General features: G+C 68.6%; 2 protein-coding genes across 3 annotated transcripts in view; both read left to right on the top strand.

The window, feature by feature from the left end:
• Positions 1 to 17030, top strand: part of LOC142823571 (major histocompatibility complex class I-related protein 1-like) — a 131884-nt gene that overhangs the window by 67158 nt on the left and 47696 nt on the right. The window lies entirely within an intron of this gene.
• LOC142823564 (antigen peptide transporter 1-like) lies at positions 838 to 15903 on the top strand. Of its 2 annotated transcripts, none has more exons than XM_089771641.1 (11): positions 838 to 1734; positions 3211 to 3325; positions 4161 to 4291; positions 5064 to 5269; positions 5851 to 6048; positions 6989 to 7117; positions 7364 to 7552; positions 7785 to 7958; positions 10520 to 10679; positions 11818 to 11954; positions 12500 to 12850. In XM_089771641.1, the coding sequence occupies exons 1-11, from the start codon at positions 1239 to 1241 to the stop codon at positions 12833 to 12835; spliced, it is 2271 nt and encodes a 756-aa protein (XP_089627767.1). In that variant the 5' UTR covers positions 838 to 1238; the 3' UTR covers positions 12836 to 12850. The 2 variants fall into 2 exon arrangements, with proteins under 2 accessions (XP_089627767.1, XP_089627768.1); XM_089771642.1 differs by lacking the exon at positions 12500 to 12850 and adding an exon at positions 15346 to 15903 and having other exon boundaries at positions 850 to 1734.

The raw sequence follows: 17030 nt of genomic DNA on the forward strand, positions 1-17030 counted from the left end.
TCGGTGGAGGAACTTGGGTAAATATGAACTCAGGGGGCTCAGTCCCAGCTCGCGAGACCCCCAGGGGTTCAGCTGCTCCAAGCACTTCCCGCCCCGGAACCTCCTGCCCCGCGCGGATCTCCCCAGTCTCCCAGCTGGGGTTCCCTGAGGCTGCCATGATCCCGGGGTGTCCGCAGGGAGAGCGCCCGGCGGTCAAGGAGCAAGAGGAGGGAAAGCGAAAGCACCAAAGCGCGCTAGTCCTTGCGCCTCCCCTCAGTGCAGCACCGCCCATCGCCCCCAGATGGCGCTGCAGCCACTTGCGCGGGGCGCTCTGGGGTGGGGAGGAAACCTGGTTGTAGCCAGTCTACCTGGTAACCTGTGATGCGCTGGTCGGGCAGGGGGCGGAATAACGCCCGAAGGGCGGGGGGGGGGTGGAGGTAGCGGGGTGTTGGGAGCTTGGCTTCTCCGCGTCCCACGCTGCTTGAGATCCAGTTTCAGGGGCAGGCCTGGTGCCAGCGTTATCCGGGGCGAGCTGGCAAGCGGGCACCAACCTTCCCTCTAATCTTTTCCACCCCTGTGCGGAATAAACGTGGCGGCGTGCACCAAGGCGGAGCGGATGTGCACCACTAGTAGGAACACAAACCGCGTGTGAACCAGGGTTCGCGTGTGTGAGCGTGCGCTCGGGTGTGGCAGGGGGCTGAGCCCCGGCATCAAAACTCCTTCAGGAAACTCCGGGGCGGGGAACGCTGAGTCACCTCTGTGGAGCCAGGGGGGAGGGGAGAGGAGGGGAGATTTTAACAGGATTTCCTCCAGTGCGCACCCTCGGGGCTGCGCGGCGCTTTCTGGGGGGAAGGGGAGCGGACGGAAGGGCTGGGACTGTGAGTTAGTGCAGGCAGCTGAATACGCCTCCCTGCCCGGTGGGGCGGGGAAGGGCTGGCAGCTGATCCGCTTTCGCTTTCACTTTCACTCTGCAGCTTGGACCAGCCCGGTTCCCAGGGGCGGATCGCGGCGCCGGGGGATTTCCCAGAGCGGCTGCTGCGCCCTGCCACGCTCCCCCGCCCCTTCCCCCGCCGAGGCCGGGGCAGCGTGAATCCCAGCCAGAGCCCGGTCCCGCCTGGGCAGAGGGGCTCGGCAGCCGCCCGGGGAGCTGGAAATCAGACTCCAGCAGCCTCACTTCGTCCATTGAGGCGCAGCGAGCGGAGTTCGGGGGGGCGCAGCGGGGACTCGGGGCGCAGCCCGGGCCGAGCCGAGCCGCGGGGATGAAGCCGGCGGTGGCCTGGCTGGCCCTGCCCCTGGCGCTGCTGCTGGACCTGCTCACCCTGCGCCTGGCCCCGCTGCCCCGCCCCCCGCTGCCCCCCCTGGCGCTGGCCTGGGCCGTGGCCCTGGGGCGCTGGGCCCTGCTCAGCCTGAGCGCCCTGGCTGCCCGCGGCTGGGGGCCGGGCCTGCCCGGGGGGCTGCGGGAGGCGCTGCTGCCCCTGGCCGCCCTGCTCAGCCTGCTGCTGCCCTGCTGCGGGACCCTGCTGGCGCTGGCCCGGCCCGGGGCGCCCCCCTGGGAGCTGCTGCAGGGCTGGGGGCGCTGGGACGTCTGGGGCCTGACCTACGGGGCGGGGGGGCTGGCGGCCGCCCTGTGGCACCAGCTGGCCCCCGCCGGGAAGGGGGCGCCGGGCCCCTCGCTGGGCCGCCTGCTGGCCTGTCTGCGCCCCGACCTGGCGCGCTTCGGGGCCGTGGCTGGATTGCTGGTGCTCTCCTCGCTCGGTGAGTGGGGGCGGGGGGTGCAGGGGGTGTGGGAGGGGGGAGGGCCCCGGTCCTGTCCTCCAGAGCCAGCCTGTCCCCTGCCCCGGGGGGCCGGTCAGGCAGAAATCGGGCAATGCATTTCCTCGCCTCTCGCGCTGCTGGGTAGAGTGTGTCTTCCTGGGTGGGTGGTGCAGGCCCGACGGGCCCTGATCTCGGCCGGGGTCTGGGGGCGCCCGGCCCGACGGGCCCTGATCTCGGCCGGGGTCTGGGGGCGCCCGGCCCGACGGGCCCTGATCTCGGTGGGGTCTGGGGGCGCCCGGCCCGACGGGCCCTGATCTCGGGGGGGGTCTGGGAGGCGCCCGGCCCGACGGGCCCTGATCTCGGTGGGGTCTGGGGGCCCCCGGCCCGACGGGCCCTGATCTCGGCCGGGGTCTGGGAGGCGCCCGGCCCGACGGGCCCTGATCTCGGTGGGGTCTGGGGGCGCCCGGCCCGACAGGCCCTGATCTCGTGGGGGGTCTGGGGGCGCCCGGCCCGACGGGCCCTGATCTCGGCCGGGGCCTGGCCAGTCAGACAATGGAGGCTGCACAGACATAGGAAAGTAGGAGGCTGATTTAACTACAAGGACTCGGGTCCTTAACTTCAATCATTTTTCTGGTTCTTCATTTAACTCCTGGCTCTGGGCCGGGCTGGGGGTGGGGGGTTCAGTGTGAGAAGGCCGTCTCTGGCCAGCTCCAGCAGCAACAGCTTTGGGGGGGGGTGTCCCCCGGCTGGGGCAGGTCCAGGTTCATCTGCCCCCTGCGCTCCCCAGCCAGACTGAAGGATGCAGCAAACAGGGGCTTTCCCCTGGCTGTCTGGCGAAGGGGAGCAGCCCGCAATGCTCCTGTGGGAATCCAGGGGGGACAGCAGCCCCCCGCCCTCCCACCAGGGCCCCGAGGGTGGGGGCAGCGCCGGAGAGGGGAGGGTGGGGGTAGCTCCCTTTCTGCTGCCTGGTGATTCCGTCCCCTTTCTGTTTGGTTTCACGAAGCACAGGCCCATTCCAGGTAGCCGCACCTGACTCTAACCACTAGCCCCCACTGCCCTCCCAGAGCCAGGGAGACCCCACGAGTCCTGGCTCCCAGCCCCCCCTGCTCTGACCACTGGTCCCCACTGCCCTCCTAGAGCCAGGGAGACCTCACGAGTCCTGGCTCCCAGCCCCCCCTGCTCTGACCACTGGCCCCCGCTCCCCTCCCAGAGCCAGGGAGAACCCAGGAGTCCTGGCTCCCAGCCCCTGCTCTAACCACTAGCCCCCACTGCCCTCCCAGAGCCAGGGAGACCCCACGAGTCCTGGCTCCCAGCCCCCCCCCCCTGCTCTGACCACTGGCCCCCACTGCCCTCCCAGAGCCAGGGAGACCCCACGAGTCCTGGCTCCCAGCCCCCCCCCCCCCCGCTCTGACCACTGGCCCCCACTCCTCTCCTGGCGAGCCCAGGCATCCTGACCCTTGTCCTGTCGGGTTGCAGGGGAGATGGCGATTCCCTTCTACACGGGGCGCATGACCGACTGGATTGTGAGCGAGGACGACCCCTCGGCCTTCGTCCGGGCCATCTGGGCCATGTCCCTCATCACCATCGGCAGGTGGGGCCGGGGGAGCTGGGCTCGTGGCGGGGGTCAGTGGGTACAGAACATGAGGAGAAGGGGACCGAGGGGGTGGAAGGGAGATGGGGTTGCAGGGTGAGGGGATCAGTAGAGCAAGATCCCTGCAGGAATTTAGAGGCTGGTCTGGGGGGACTGTGGCCGTGTTTGGGGCAGGAAGTTGGGGGGCAGTTCTCGGGGACTGTGGCTGTGTTCGGGGAGGGGAGTTGGGGGGCAGTTCTGGGGGGAACTGGCTGTGTTCGGGGAGGGAAGTTGGGGGCAGTTCTGGGGGGACTGTGGCCGTGTTCGGGGAGGAGAGTTGGGGGCAGTTCTGGGGGACTGTGGCCGTGTTCGGGGAGGAGAGTTGGGGGCAGTTCTGGGGGACTGTGGCCGTGTTTGGGGAGGGGAGTTGGGGGGCATTTCTGGGGGACTGTCGCTGTGTTTGGGGAGGGGAATTGGGGGCAGTTCTGGGGGACTGTGGCTGTGTTCAGGGAGGAGAGTTGGGGGGCAGTTCTGGGGGACTGTGGCTGTGTTCAGGGAGGGAGAGTTGGGGGGCAGTTCTGGGGGACTGTGGCTGTGTTCAGGGAGGAGAGTTGGGGGGCAGTTCTGGGGGACTGTGGCTGTGTTTGGGGAGGGGAGTTGGGGGCAGTTCTGGGGGACTGTGGCTGTGTTTGGGGAGGGGAGTTGGGGGGCAGTTCTGGGGGGACTGTGGCTGTGTTCGGGGAGGGGAGTTGGGGGGCAGTTCTGGGGGACTGTGGCCGTGTTCGGGGAGGAGCTGGGGGGGCAGGCAGTAGCCCCAGCACAAACTGCTTCTCCCCGCCCTTCCCCCCCCCCCCAGTGCGGTGACGGAATTTGTGTGCGACTTTCTCTATAACGGCACCATGAACCGGATCCACACACACATCCAGAGCCAGGTCTTCAGCTCCGTCCTGCGCCAGGAGATCGCCTTCTTCCACGCCAGCCGCACTGGTATGGGACCCTCCCCATCCCTGCCCCACATCACCCCATAGATCCCCCATCCCAGCCAGGCCTGCCCCATTGCCACCTGTTCCGGAATTCCTCCCTAGGACACCTCCCACTCTCCCAGACCTGGCCCTAGGCACATGGGCAGGGATGGACAGACATGGCCATGGAAGGGGAGGGGTGGATGGATGGAGGCCCAGGGTGGGGTGGACGGGATGTGGGGGGTGGAAGGAGTGGGGGGCTGTCCACTCTTGTGGCCCTGGGCCCACTCTGCTGTTTGCATCCACTGGTTGGTGTGTTGGGCTGGGGGTGACCCCTACTGGCTGATGCTGGTCTGCAGAGACTGCATGCGTGCGTGCATGTAGGGCCCAGCGGGAGTGGGGGGTCCCTGAGAACAGGCACGTAGGCCATGGCCTACAACTTCCCACCTGGCCAGGGGAAGGGGTGTGAAGAAAGGAAGGGGGGGTACCTGGGGGTGTGGCAGGGGGAGGGGCAGGCTGGGCTGGGGGAAGCATGGAGGGAGCAGACTAAGTCCAGGCCAGGGGGGTTCAGGGGCCCGTGAACCCCTCCCCCAGAGGACTAAGGCTCTGCCCTGGCTCCGGTGGCAACGTGGAGCCGTGTCTCTGAGCAGCAATAACCCTTCCACTCTACAGCTGGCTGAGAGTCCCTCTGGCTACGGGGGGGGGAGGGGAGGGGAGGGGAGGAGAGGGGGCATGGAGGGCCAGGATGTGGGGGGCAGGTCACTGTGGAATCCATCCAGGATCTCCCCCCCCTCCAGGAGACATCACCTCGCGGGTGACGGCCGACACGGAGGCCATGAGCGAGGCGCTGAGCGAGAAGCTGAACTGGCTGATGTGGTACGGGGTGCGGGGAGTCTTCCTCTTCGGCCTCATGGTGCGGGTGTCGCCGCGCCTGGCGCTCTTCACTGCCGTGGGGCTGCCCCTCATCCTGCTGGTGCCCAAGCTCTCCGGGAAACTCCACCAGGTACCACCTGCCCCGCTCCACCCTTCAACCTGCCTCATAACCTGTCCCCCACCGCCCCATTCTGCTCAGCCCCCCTGCCCCATAACCTGCCCCTGCCCTTCTCAGCCCCCCTGCTCCACAACCTGCCCCTCCCACCCCATCCTGCTTAGCTCCTGCCCCATAACCTGCCCCCACTCCACCCTCCAACCTGCCTCCCATCCTGCTTCCCACCACCCATCCTGCTCAGCCACTGCCCCATAACCTGTCCTGCTCACCCCCCCCCCCCCACCTACATCCCACCCTGCCCTTCAGTCTGCTGGTGCCCAAGCGCTCCAGGAAATTCGATCACATACTGTCTCTCCCCCTACCCCACTGTCTCCCCCCCACTTCCCTACCCCCCTGCTCTACCCCTGCCCCCCCAGGGCCTGTAGTACCTGGGAGCTACATGAAGGGTCTCTCTCTTCCCCCCACCCCAGGACTGTCAGTGGGGAGGTGTCCAGGGGGTGTTTCTCTTGGGATGGGACTCTGCCCCAGGCAGGAAGGGGCACGGAGTCAGAGGGGTTCCCAGAGCCTCCCCCGCTCATCCCTCCTCCCCCCCCCAGAGCCTGGCGCAGCGGGTGCAGGAGTCGCTGGCCAAGGCCAACGAGGTGGCGGTGGAGACCTTCCAGGCCATGGCCACCGTGCGCAGCTTCGCCAACGAGGAGGGGGCGGCCCGGCGCTACGCCCAGCGGCTGCAGGACACCTACCGGCTCAACCAGGGGGAGGCCGCCGCCTACGCCGCCTCCCTGTGGACCAACAGCGTAAGGGGGCGCCACGGCAACGGGGCAGGAGGTTCCATGGCAGCAGGGAGGGGACGCCATGGTAACCAGGCATTGGGTGTCATGGCAACAGAGGAACCCAGGGCAACAGGGCAGGAGGTTCCATGGCAGCAGGGAGGTTGGCGCCGTGGTAACCGGGAAGTGGGTGTCATGGCAACAGGGTGCAGGCCACAGGGATGGTGTGATGGCATGTCAGGACCCCCTGATCCTGCACCCCCGTAGCAGCCAGACCAGACTCTGGCAGCCAGTAGAACAGGGGGGTTTGTTGTTCCTCCAGGACACAGCCCAGCACAGATGTGATGTGGGTACCGGAGTCAGGGCCAGGCAGCCTCAGACCCCTTGGGGTGGAGTGCCTGGGCCCCTAGGCTCCCAGCCCCCTTCTTAGTCTGTCTCCTCCATGGTTCCAGCCAAAAAATTGACCCTTCCCCCAACACTCACTTTCTTTGTCCCTCCTCTCAACCAGTAGGATCTTTGTTGGGTCTTTGTCTATGTGCCCCTGGGGCAGCCCACCCACCCCCCTGTTGTGCAATGCTACAGACACTGGCCAGTAGGGGTCACCCACAGCCCAAACACAGCCACCAGGGAATGCCCAGAGTGTACCACCTGCCCACTACATCACAGATGGTGCTGGGAGATTGTACCAAGGGGGCAGGGGAGCAGGGAGTGTGTGTGGGGTGGCAGAGCCTGGTATCCCATGGGGCAGGGAGCAGGGGGGTGTTTGCCCAAGGTCTGACAGGAGAGGGATCTGGGGGGAGAGGGTATCCTTGGGGGAGGGGAGGTGGCAGAGGGGGCCCCCACTGGCGGATGCCTGATGGGTAGGAGGGTCCCAGGACAGGGCTTGCCAGCCACAACCAGCTCCCAGCCCCCGTCCTGCCCCCAGAGGGGAGGGCAGAGCCCCCCACTAATGCTCTGTGCCCCCCAGCTGTCGGGGCTGGCGCTGAAGGTGGGGATCCTGTACTACGGGGGGCGGCTGGTGACCGCCGGGGGTGTCAGCACCGGGGACCTGGTGACCTTCGTCCTCTACGAAATGCAGTTCACCACCGCCGTGGAGGTGAGTGGGGGTCCCTGTGCGGGGGGGGGGGAGGGAGGAGGCCAGTGCTGGCCTCCTTGTGGGATCTATGGGAGGTACCCCCAATCCCTGCCCCCACTGCCCAGCGATGGGAGGTGATGGGGGGGGTGCTTTGGGGGGTAATGGGGCATTCCCAGTCTCTGCCCCTCACTGCCCCAGCAATTGAAGGTGGCTGGGGGGAGGCACTCTGGGGGGAGCTCACCCCGCCTGGCCCTCCCCCGCCTCCAGGGGCTGCTCTCCACCTACCCCAGCGTGCGGAAGGCCGTGGGCTCCTCAGAGAAGATCTTTGAGTACATGGAGCGGACGCCCCAGATCAGCCCCCCCGGGACGCTGGCCCCCCCCGACCTGCATGGGCACCTGCAGGTGCAGGACGTCTGGTTCACCTACCCCGGCCGGGACGACGCCCCCGCGCTCAAGGTACTGGCGGGGGGAGGGAGGGGCAGAGGAGGGACTAAGACTGGGGCCGGGGGATTCGGGGGGCCAAGGAAGCAGATCCAGGGCAGGACCTTGGGTTCAGTGGGTTCTATGGGGGGGCTGTAGGGGAGAAGGAGCAGGGGGGGGTTGTGAAGTCAGGGCCATGGGGGAGGGGAGCTGGAGGGCTCAGGGCTGGGGGAGGGTTTCTCGGTGTCTGACCCCCCCTCCTGCCCAGGGGGTGTCGCTGGAGCTGCGCCCCGGGGAGGTGACGGCGCTGGTGGGCCCGTCGGGCGCGGGGAAGTCGGCGCTGGTGGCCCTGCTGGAGCGGTTCTACGAGCCCCAGCGCGGGCGCCTGCTGCTGGACGGGCGGGACCTGCGGGAGTACGAGCATCAGTACCTGCACCGCCAGGTAAGCCCCCCCCCCCTGCCCCTCCCCCACATCAGTACCTGCACCGCCAGGTAACCCCCTCCCCCGCACTGCTACCCCACATCAATACCTGCACCGCCAGGTAAGCCCCTCCCCTGCACTACTAGCTACACCACCAGGTAAGCCCCTCCCCTGCATCACTACCTGCACCACCAGGTCAGCTTTTCCCACAAGCACCGGAGCGGGGCCGACATGAAGCGGGGTCCCTGGTCTGTGAGGACTCCTGGGGGACCCCCCTGCTGAACAGGGCCAGCAGCGTCTGCCACCGTGTCTGCTCGCTACAGGGCAGAGCCACGGCCCCGGGGCGGGGGGGAGCCAAACCCACGGCTCCCAGGCTGGATTTGTTCCTCGTCTGGGTCACCTGGCCGACAGGCCCCACTATCTCTATTGCTGCCTTCTGGAATCACTCCTCTACATGGGATAGAGGCCCCCCAAGCAGCTTTCCCCCCATCTTAAGCGTTCCCCCCCCATTCCCCGGCAGGAGTCGCAGGACCGGCAGTACCGCTGCACGGCCGCAAACATCCCCGGCCAGTATAAGGGTTGGAGCAGCCTCAGCCGGGTGCTCTGGATCCCCGGGTGGCTGCAACGGGGACGTCATGGGCCAGACACAGCAGCCTGCAGCGATACTTTCGGGGGACGACCAGCTGCTGCTGCGCCCCCCTATGCCCTCACCTTCCTGGAGGGAAGCCATTCCCGGAACAGGGATCCCCGCTCCCAAGGTATCTCTCCTGGACACCTCCCACCAGGGGCTGAGCAGCACCCAAGTCAACGCAGTTTCAGAGAGTACGTCTAGACTACATGGCTCCGTCGATCGAGCCATGTGAAATAGTTTACTCGGCATAATCAAAGAAGCGGGGATTTTAATAATCCCCGCTTCATTAAAATAAAAATGGCCACCGCGCTGTGCCAACGATCAGCTGATCCGGCACAGCGCGGCAGTCTAGACACGCCGCAGTCAACAAGGGAAGCCTTTGTCAACTGCTCCCTTATGCCTCCCCGTAGCAGCCAGAACAGACTCCCCAGCCGGTAGAACAGGGGGGTTTGTTGCTTCTCCAGGACACGGCCCAGCACAGACGGGACGTGGGTACCGGAGTCAGGGCCAGGCAGCCTCAGACCCCTTGGGGGCAGGGTGCATAGCCCCCCTTGAACTCCCAGCACTCTGCTTATTCTCCTCTCTTCATGGTTTTCCAGCCAAAAACTGCCCCTCCCCAAGCCACACCCTTCCTTTTCAGGCCCCTTCCCTGGTCAGATGAGAACCAGTGAGGCTATGGATTACATGACATGGGGGGCGTTCAGGGGCAACCCCCCGCTGGGCCGTGCTCACAGACGCAGGCCAGTAGGGATAACCCACAGCCCAAGCCTAGCGACCAGCAACTGCCCAACCAGAGTCACTGACCACTAGAGTCTAGGGCCACCAGAGTAAACAACCCCCAACTATGTCAGACAAGGTAGCCCCTGTGCCCCTCCCCAACTGTCTCTTCGGACTCTGGCATCATATAAACCTAAGAGCAGCTGGGCTGGGTCAGAGCAAAGGCCCATCCAGCCCCGTGTCCTGTCTGCCCATAGCGCCCAGCGCCCGGAGCCCCAGAGGGAGGGGACAGAACAAGGAACCACCCAGAGATCTCACTCTCCCCCCCAGCCATCACCCGTTCCCAGCCTCTGACACACAGAGGCCAGGGACACCAGCCTGGCTAATGGCCACACATGGATCTAACCTCCATGCATCTATCTAGCTCTTCATTGAGTCCTGCTAAAGTCCTGGTCTTCTCCACATCCTCTGGCGAGGAGTTCCACAGGTTAACTGTGCGCTGTGTGAAGAAGAACTTCTTTTGGATTGTTACTTAGTCTGTACTTTTCTGAGCTGAAGAGTGTCAGTCTTTGAAATCTCCCTTCACATGGGACCCGTTCCAAGCCCCTTGTCATTTTAGTTGCCCTTTTGGCCCTGGAAAGCGTTCAGAGGAGAGCGTTTTGGAGCGGAGGTGGTCACGTCTGTGCACAGGATTGGGTGGTGGGCGGCCCAGGAATTGATTCAGAGGCGCTGAGAATTCATTTAGTTTCTCAGCAATGACTTTTCTCTCTCTCGCTGCTTCTTTCACTGGGTGGTTAAGCCGGGGCGGCAGGTCTCTGGTTCTCCGGCTCTGTTTTAATTTGGGGTGTACATTGAAGAGGGGCTTCTATTACGGCACCTTTGAAAGGTGTCCATGCAGCTTGCAGGGATTTTACTTTTGTCACTGTGCTCTCTAATTTCTGTGGATTTCCCCTCTGAAATTCAGTACCAGTGTTGGGCTGCTGAGGTGCTTTTCCCACTACAGGGATATTACACTTTTATTATATTAGGGGCATCGTATCCCCCCACCCCCGCCCCCGTCCCTTGCCCCATGTGGGGCAGGATCCCAGAAGCTGTGGAGGGGATGCCCCTGGCATCAGGGCCCTCTTGGGACGGGGGCTTCTCCAGCCAGCTCCACCCTGGTCCCCCCAGCCCCTGTGTGCGCCCCATTGGGTGCAGTGAGCCTGTGAGTTCTCAGCCCCCAGTCCTCCCCCAGGTGGCGCTGGTGAGCCAGAGGCCGGTGCTGTTCGCACGCTCGCTGCACGAGAACATCGCCTACGGGCTGGGGGAATGCAGCCGCCTGGAGGTGATGGGGGCCGCCCGGCGCGCCAACGCCCACGGCTTCATCGACCGGTTGAGCCAGGGCTACGACACAGGTACCTGTCCCTCTGGGACCCCCAAAGCTCCTGGGACTTCTGTACCCATCCCCCAGCACTCCAATATCCTGACCCCCTCACCTCATTGTCACCCGGATGAGCCAGGGCTATGACACAGGTACCGCACCCTCTGGGCCCCAAATCCCCAGGGATCTTAACCCCCCATGCTCCTGAACCCCTGGGGCTCCTATACCCTTCCCCCAGCACCCCAATATCCTGACCCCCACCCCATTGTTGCTTGGCTGAGCCAGGGCTAAGACATAGGTACCGCCCCCTAGCTCTCCTTGAGGCCCCCGAATGCCCTGGGATCCCCGATTGCCCTGGGATTTGAACCCTCTGGGCTCCCAAACCCCCTGGGACTCCTATACCCCTTTCCCAGCACCCCAATATCCTGATGCCCCCACCCCATTGTTGCTCAGCTGAGCCAGGGCTATGACACAGGTACCGCCCCCACCCCCGGCTTCCCCTGGGCCCTGAACCCCCTGGGATCTTAACCCCCCCCAGGCTCCTGAACCCCCTAGGATTCCTATACCCCTCCCTCAGCACCCCAGTATCCTGACCCCACCCCATCATTGCCTGGCTGAGCCACGGCAGCACTGGACCTGAGCCTTACTCCCCTCGGACTGCTCCTAGTGCCCCTGTGCCCCCCTCTCCCTGAAAGCCCGATATCCTCGTAGGACCCCCAACTGCCAGGAACCCCGATGCCCTCCCCCGGGGTCCCCATGCTCCATAGGACCCAAACGCTCCCCCCCACCTTCCACGGCTCCATCCCCAGGCAGAAGCAGAGGAGAGAACCCCAGTACCCTCCGGACCCCCAAGCTCCGGGGGACCCACATCCTCCCTATGGCTGCTGTCTGGGTCCTCTGGGACCTCCGGGTGCCTGCCCCATACACACAGGTACTGACATAAGATCTCAGCCCCCAGCACCCACCTGCCTGGGACCCCGATACTCCCACTGCCACAGGGCTACGGAACTGACCCCCAGCCTCCTCCTCCCGATCCCTTCCCCTGGCCACAGCTGACCCCACACTGTGAGCCCCAAAACCCCCCCGGGATCCCAGAGTCCACAGCCATGTGTGTGTGTGGGGGGGAGCATCTCACACCTCGTACAGGGCACTGACCTCTGCTCTCCCCACAGACGTCGGGGAGACGGGGGGGCAGATCTCGGGGGGGCAGAGGCAGGGGGTGGCCATCGCCCGAGCCCTGCTCCGAGACCCCAAAGTGCTGATCCTGGACGACGCCACCAGCGCCTTGGACACGGAGAGTCAGCTGTGGGTGAGTGACATGGGGGGCTGCGGGGCGGGAGTGAGGGGCGCTGGGGGAGCCGGGGGTGGGAGCAAAGGGCAGCAGCAGGGCTCAGGGACAGGGCCTGCGGGGCGGGAGTGAGGGGCATCGGCTCGGCTGGGGGGCTCAGGGGCTGCAGGTCAGGAGAGAGGCCCCCCCGGCCGGCAGTGAACGGGTCCCTGTCCCGGCAGGTGGAGCGCGAGGTGTACGGGGGCCGGGTGCTCGGTGCTGCTCGTGGCCTGTCGGGTGGGGGGAGGCGGGAGAGAGCCCCCCCCGGCCGGCGGTGACCCGGTCCTGTCCCGGCAGGTGGAGCGCGAGGTGTACGGGGGCCGGGTGCTCGGTGCTGCTCGTGGCCTGTCGGGTGGGGGGAGGCGGGAGAGAGCCCCCCCCGGCCGGCGGTGACCCGGTCCTGTCCCGGCAGGTGGAGCGCGAGGTGTACGGGGGCCGGGTGCTCGGTGCTGCTCATCGCCCATCGGGTGGGGGGAGGCGGGAGAGAGGCCCCCCCGGCCGGCGGTGACCCGGTCCTGTCCCGGCAGGTGGAGCGCGAGGTGTACGAGGCCCGGGCCGGGCGCTCGGTGCTGCTCGTGGCCTGTCGGGTGGGGGGAGGCGGGAGAGAGCCCCCCCCGGCCGGCGGTGACCCGGTCCTGTCCCGGCAGGTGGAGCGCGAGGTGTACGGGGGCCGGGCCGGGTGCTCGGTGCTGCTCGTGGCCCGTCGGGTGGGGGGAGGTGGGAGAGAGCCCCCCCGGCCGGCGGTGACCCGGTCCCTGTCCCGGCAGGTGGAGCGCGAGGTGTACGGGGGCCGGGCGCTCGGTGCTGCTCGTGGCCCGTCGGGTGGGGGGAGGCGGGAGAGAGGCCCCCCCGGCCGGCGGTGACCCGGTCCTGTCCCGGCAGGTGGAGCGCGAGGTGTATGGGGGCCGGGCGCTCGGTGCTGCTCATCGCCCATCGGGTGGGGGGAGGTGGGAGAGGCCCCCCCGGCCGGCGGTGACCCGGTCCTGTCCCGGCAGGTGGAGCGCGAGGTGTGCGGGGGCCGGGTGCTCGGTGCTGCTCGTGGCCCGTCGGGTGGGGGGAGGCGGGAGAGAGGCCCCCCCGGCCGGCGGTGACCCGGTCCCTGTCCCGGCAGGTGGAGCGCGAGGTGTACGAGGCCCGGGCCGGGCGCTCGGTGCTGCTCGTGGCCCGTCGGGTGGGGGGAGGCGGGAGAGAGGCCCCCCCCGGCCGGCGGTGACCCGGTCCCTGTCCCGGCAGGTGGAGCGCGAGGTGTACAAGGCCCGGGCCGGGCGCTCGGTGCTGCTCGTGGCCCGTCGGGTGGGGGAGGCGGGAGAGAGCCCCCCCCGGCCGGCGGTGACCCGGTCCTGTCCCGGCAGGTGGAGCGCGAGGTGTACGAGGCCCGGGCCGGGTGCTCGGTGCTGCTCGTGGCCCGTCGGGTGGGGGGAGGCGGGAGAGAGGCCCCCCCGGCCGGCGGTGACCCGGTCCTGTCCCGGCAGGTGGAGCGCGAGGTGTACGAGGCCCGGGCCGGGTGCTCGGTGCTGCTCGTGGCCCGTCGGGTGGGGGGAGGCGGGAGAGAGGCCCCCCCCCCCCGGCCGGCGGTGACCCGGTCCTGTCCCGGCAGGTGGAGCGCGAGGTGTACGAGGCCCGGGCCGGGCGCTCGGTGCTGCTCGTGGCCCGTCGGGTGGGGGGAGACGGGAGAGAGCCCCCCCCGGCCGGCGGTGACCCGGTCCTGTCCCGGCAGGTGGAGCGCGAGGTGTACGGGGGCCAGGTGCTCGGTGCTGCTCGTGGCCCGTCGGGTGGGGGGAGGTGGGAGAGAGGCCCCCCCGGCCGGCGGTGACCCGGTCCTGTCCCGGCAGGTGGAGCGCGAGGTGTGCGGGGGCCGGGTGCTCGGTGCTGCTCATCGCCCATCGGGTGGGGGGAGGCGGGAGAGGGCCCCCCCGGCCGGCGGTGACCTGGTCCTGTCCCGGCAGGTGGAGCGCGAGGTGTACAAGGCCCGGGCCGGGCGCTCGGTGCTGCTCGTGGCCCGTCGGGTGGGGGGAGGCGGGAGAGAGCCCCCCCCGGCCGGCGGTGACCCGGTCCTGTCCCGGCAGGTGGAGCGCGAGGTGTACGAGGCCCGGGCCGGGTGCTCGGTGCTGCTCGTGGCCCGTCGGGTGGGGGGAGGCGGGAGAGAGGCCCCCCCCCCCCGGCCGGCGGTGACCCGGTCCTGTCCCGGCAGGTGGAGCGCGAGGTGTACGAGGCCCGGGCCGGGTGCTCGGTGCTGCTCGTGGCCCGTCGGGTGGGGGGAGGCGGGAGAGAGGCCCCCCCCCCCCGGCCGGCGGTGACCCGGTCCTGTCCCGGCAGGTGGAGCGCGAGGTGTACGAGGCCCGGGCCGGGCGCTCGGTGCTGCTCGTGGCCCGTCGGGTGGGGGGAGGCGGGAGAGAGCCCCCCCCGGCCGGCGGTGACCCGGTCCTGTCCCGGCAGGTGGAGCGCGAGGTGTACGAGGCCCGGGCCGGGCGCTCGGTGCTGCTCGTGGCCCGTCGGGTGGGGGGAGGCGGGAGAGAGCCCCCCCCGGCCGGCGGTGACCCGGTCCTGTCCCGGCAGGTGGAGCGCGAGGTGTACGGGGGCCAGGTGCTCGGTGCTGCTCATCGCCCATCGGGTGGGGGGAGGCGGGAGAGAGGCCCCCCCAGCCGGCGGTGACCCGGTCCTGTCCCGGCAGGTGGAGCGCGAGGTGTACAAGGCCCGGGCCGGGCGCTCGGTGCTGCTCGTGGCCCGTCGGGTGGGGGGAGGCGGGAGAGAGCCCCCCCCCCCGGCCGGCGGTGACCCGGTCCTGTCCCGGCAGGTGGAGCGCGAGGTGTGCGGGGGCCGGGTGCTCGGTGCTGCTCGTGGCCCGTCGGGTGGGGGGAGGCGGGAGAGAGGCCCCCCCGGCCGGTGGTGACCCGGTCCTGTCCCGGCAGGTGGAGCGCGAGGTGTACGAGGCCCGGGCCGGGTGCTCGGTGCTGCTCATCGCCCATCGGGTGGGGGGAGGCGGGAGAGAGCCCCCCCGGCCGGCGGTGACCCGGTCCTGTCCCGGCAGGTGGAGCGCGAGGTGTACGGGGGCCGGGTGCTCGGTGCTGCTCATCGCCCATCGGGTGGGGGGAGGCGGGAGAGAGCCCCCCCGGCCGGCGGTGACCCGGTCCTGTCCCGGCAGGTGGAGCGCGAGGTGTACGGGGGCCGGGTGCTCGGTGCTGCTCGTGGCCCGTCGGGCGGGGGGAGGCGGGAGAGAGGCCCCCCCCCGGCCGGCGGTGACCCGGTCCTGTCCCGGCAGGTGGAGCGCGAGGTGTACGGGGGCCGGGCGCTCGGTGCTGCTCATCGCCCGTCGGGTGGGGGGAGGCGGGAGAGAGCCCCCCCGGCCGGCGGTGACCTGGTCCTGTCCCGGCAGGTGGAGCGCGAGGTGTACGAGGCCCGGGCCGGGCGCTCGGTGCTGCTCATCGCCCATCGGCTGAGCGCGGTGGAGCGAGCCGACCGCATCGTGGTGCTGGAGGCCGGGCAGGTCCGGGAGCAGGGGACCCACGCGGAGCTGCTGGCCCGGCGCGGCTGCTACTGGCGCCTGCTGCAGACCCAGCTCAACGGGGCCGAGGGGGGCGGCTCTGGGGAGGACGGGGGGGCCTGAGGCTGCCCCATCTCCGGGATCTCGGCTCCTCCTGCAGGTGCGGTCCCTCCGCAGGGTTGGGGGGTCTCAGAGCCCCCCAGACGTGGCTCCACCCCCCGGAGCGGGCAGAGGACACAGGCTCAGAGGCTGCACCCAGTGTGTGTGTGTTTGTCTCTGGACAAAGCCCAGCTCCGCACCCGCCGTGCTGCAGAGAGTGGGGCCCTCCCCACAGGGGGCTGTGCCGGCTGGGAGTGTGGGGGGGGCACGTGTGGCAAGGGGGGAATCATGGGGGGGGCACGTGTGGCTACTGGTGTTTGCCTTGTGTGTAATAAAGCATGTCAGTTCTGTCATGTGTTTCCTGTGTGATCCTGGGGCTCTGCCCCCCCAGCAGCGGGGCCCCCCAGACCTCCTGGGGCCAGGACCCCCTTGGGAGCTGCTCTGTGTCCCTCCCTCCCCACGCACCCCGGAGGGGGACCCACAGCGCCAACGCTGCCACTCGGCTCAGTCTGAGCTGCGTCCCCCCAGGCTGGGAACAAACAGAAGTGGGGGGGGGGGGGGCTGCGACTGCCTGGGGGCAGTGCTGGGGGGAGGGCGGAGTCATTACTAGGGTGGGGTGGCTAGATCGGGCTGCCGCAGGTTAGCACTGCCTTGCCTGCCCTCTGGGGGGGAGCGCAGAGCCCCAGGGCCTCACATGCTGTTTGTGACACTGGTGCCTGTCCCTGCCCCCCCCCGATGCCCTTCAGAGCCCCATTACCCCGCCTCCCCCTGTGCCCCTTTCCTGGGGCTCCCTATGTGCCGACTCCCGCTGCACCCCCGTCCTGAGTCCAGATGTTCCCCTTCCCCACGGGCAGCGCCTGCATCCCCAGGGCCCCCCTGTACACCCGCTTCCCAGGGGCCCCGGATCCCTCCCATGGGTGGTGAGTTCTATGGGCTCCTGGTGCCCAGGCTCCAGCAATATTCAGAGCCAGGGGCCCTGCTCCACCAATTTTCGCAGCTGGGTCTCTCCCCCGGGCCCCACCTGCTGCCCCCTTGCATGTCCTCCCACTCCGGCCCCAGAGTGTCTCTCCCCCCACCCCATCCCAATCCCTGCCATGCCCAGCTTTCAGTCCAGCTCCCCCTTGCCAGCGCACGCTGCCAGCTGCTGCTACCCTGCGCGGCGTTTGCAGGTGACCGGGGATACGCCTGGGCATGACGTGGTCACAGCCTGGGACTTTAAAACTGCTCAGCATGGCTTTGCGCCGCGCGGCCTTGCTCTGGGTTCAGAGTCCGGGGACTTCTGGGGCCCGAGCGCAGACTCTGGCCCCGCAAAGGGGAAGGCAGAAGATAGGGGAGGGGGAGGTGCCACCAGTCTGGGAGGGGCAGTGTGGCTTGCGGGGAAGGGGCATTCAGTGGGGGAGGGGCAGCCATGCAGTGGGTGTGAGGAGTGTGGCCGGTCTCAGCCCCCCACTCCCCCCCCCCCCCCGGCAGGTGGCGCT

This window comes from Pelodiscus sinensis, chromosome 19 (assembly GCF_052426305.1).
Source record: "Pelodiscus sinensis isolate ZL-2025 chromosome 19, ASM5242630v1, whole genome shotgun sequence".
Classification (NCBI taxonomy): Eukaryota; Metazoa; Chordata; order Testudines; family Trionychidae; genus Pelodiscus; species Pelodiscus sinensis.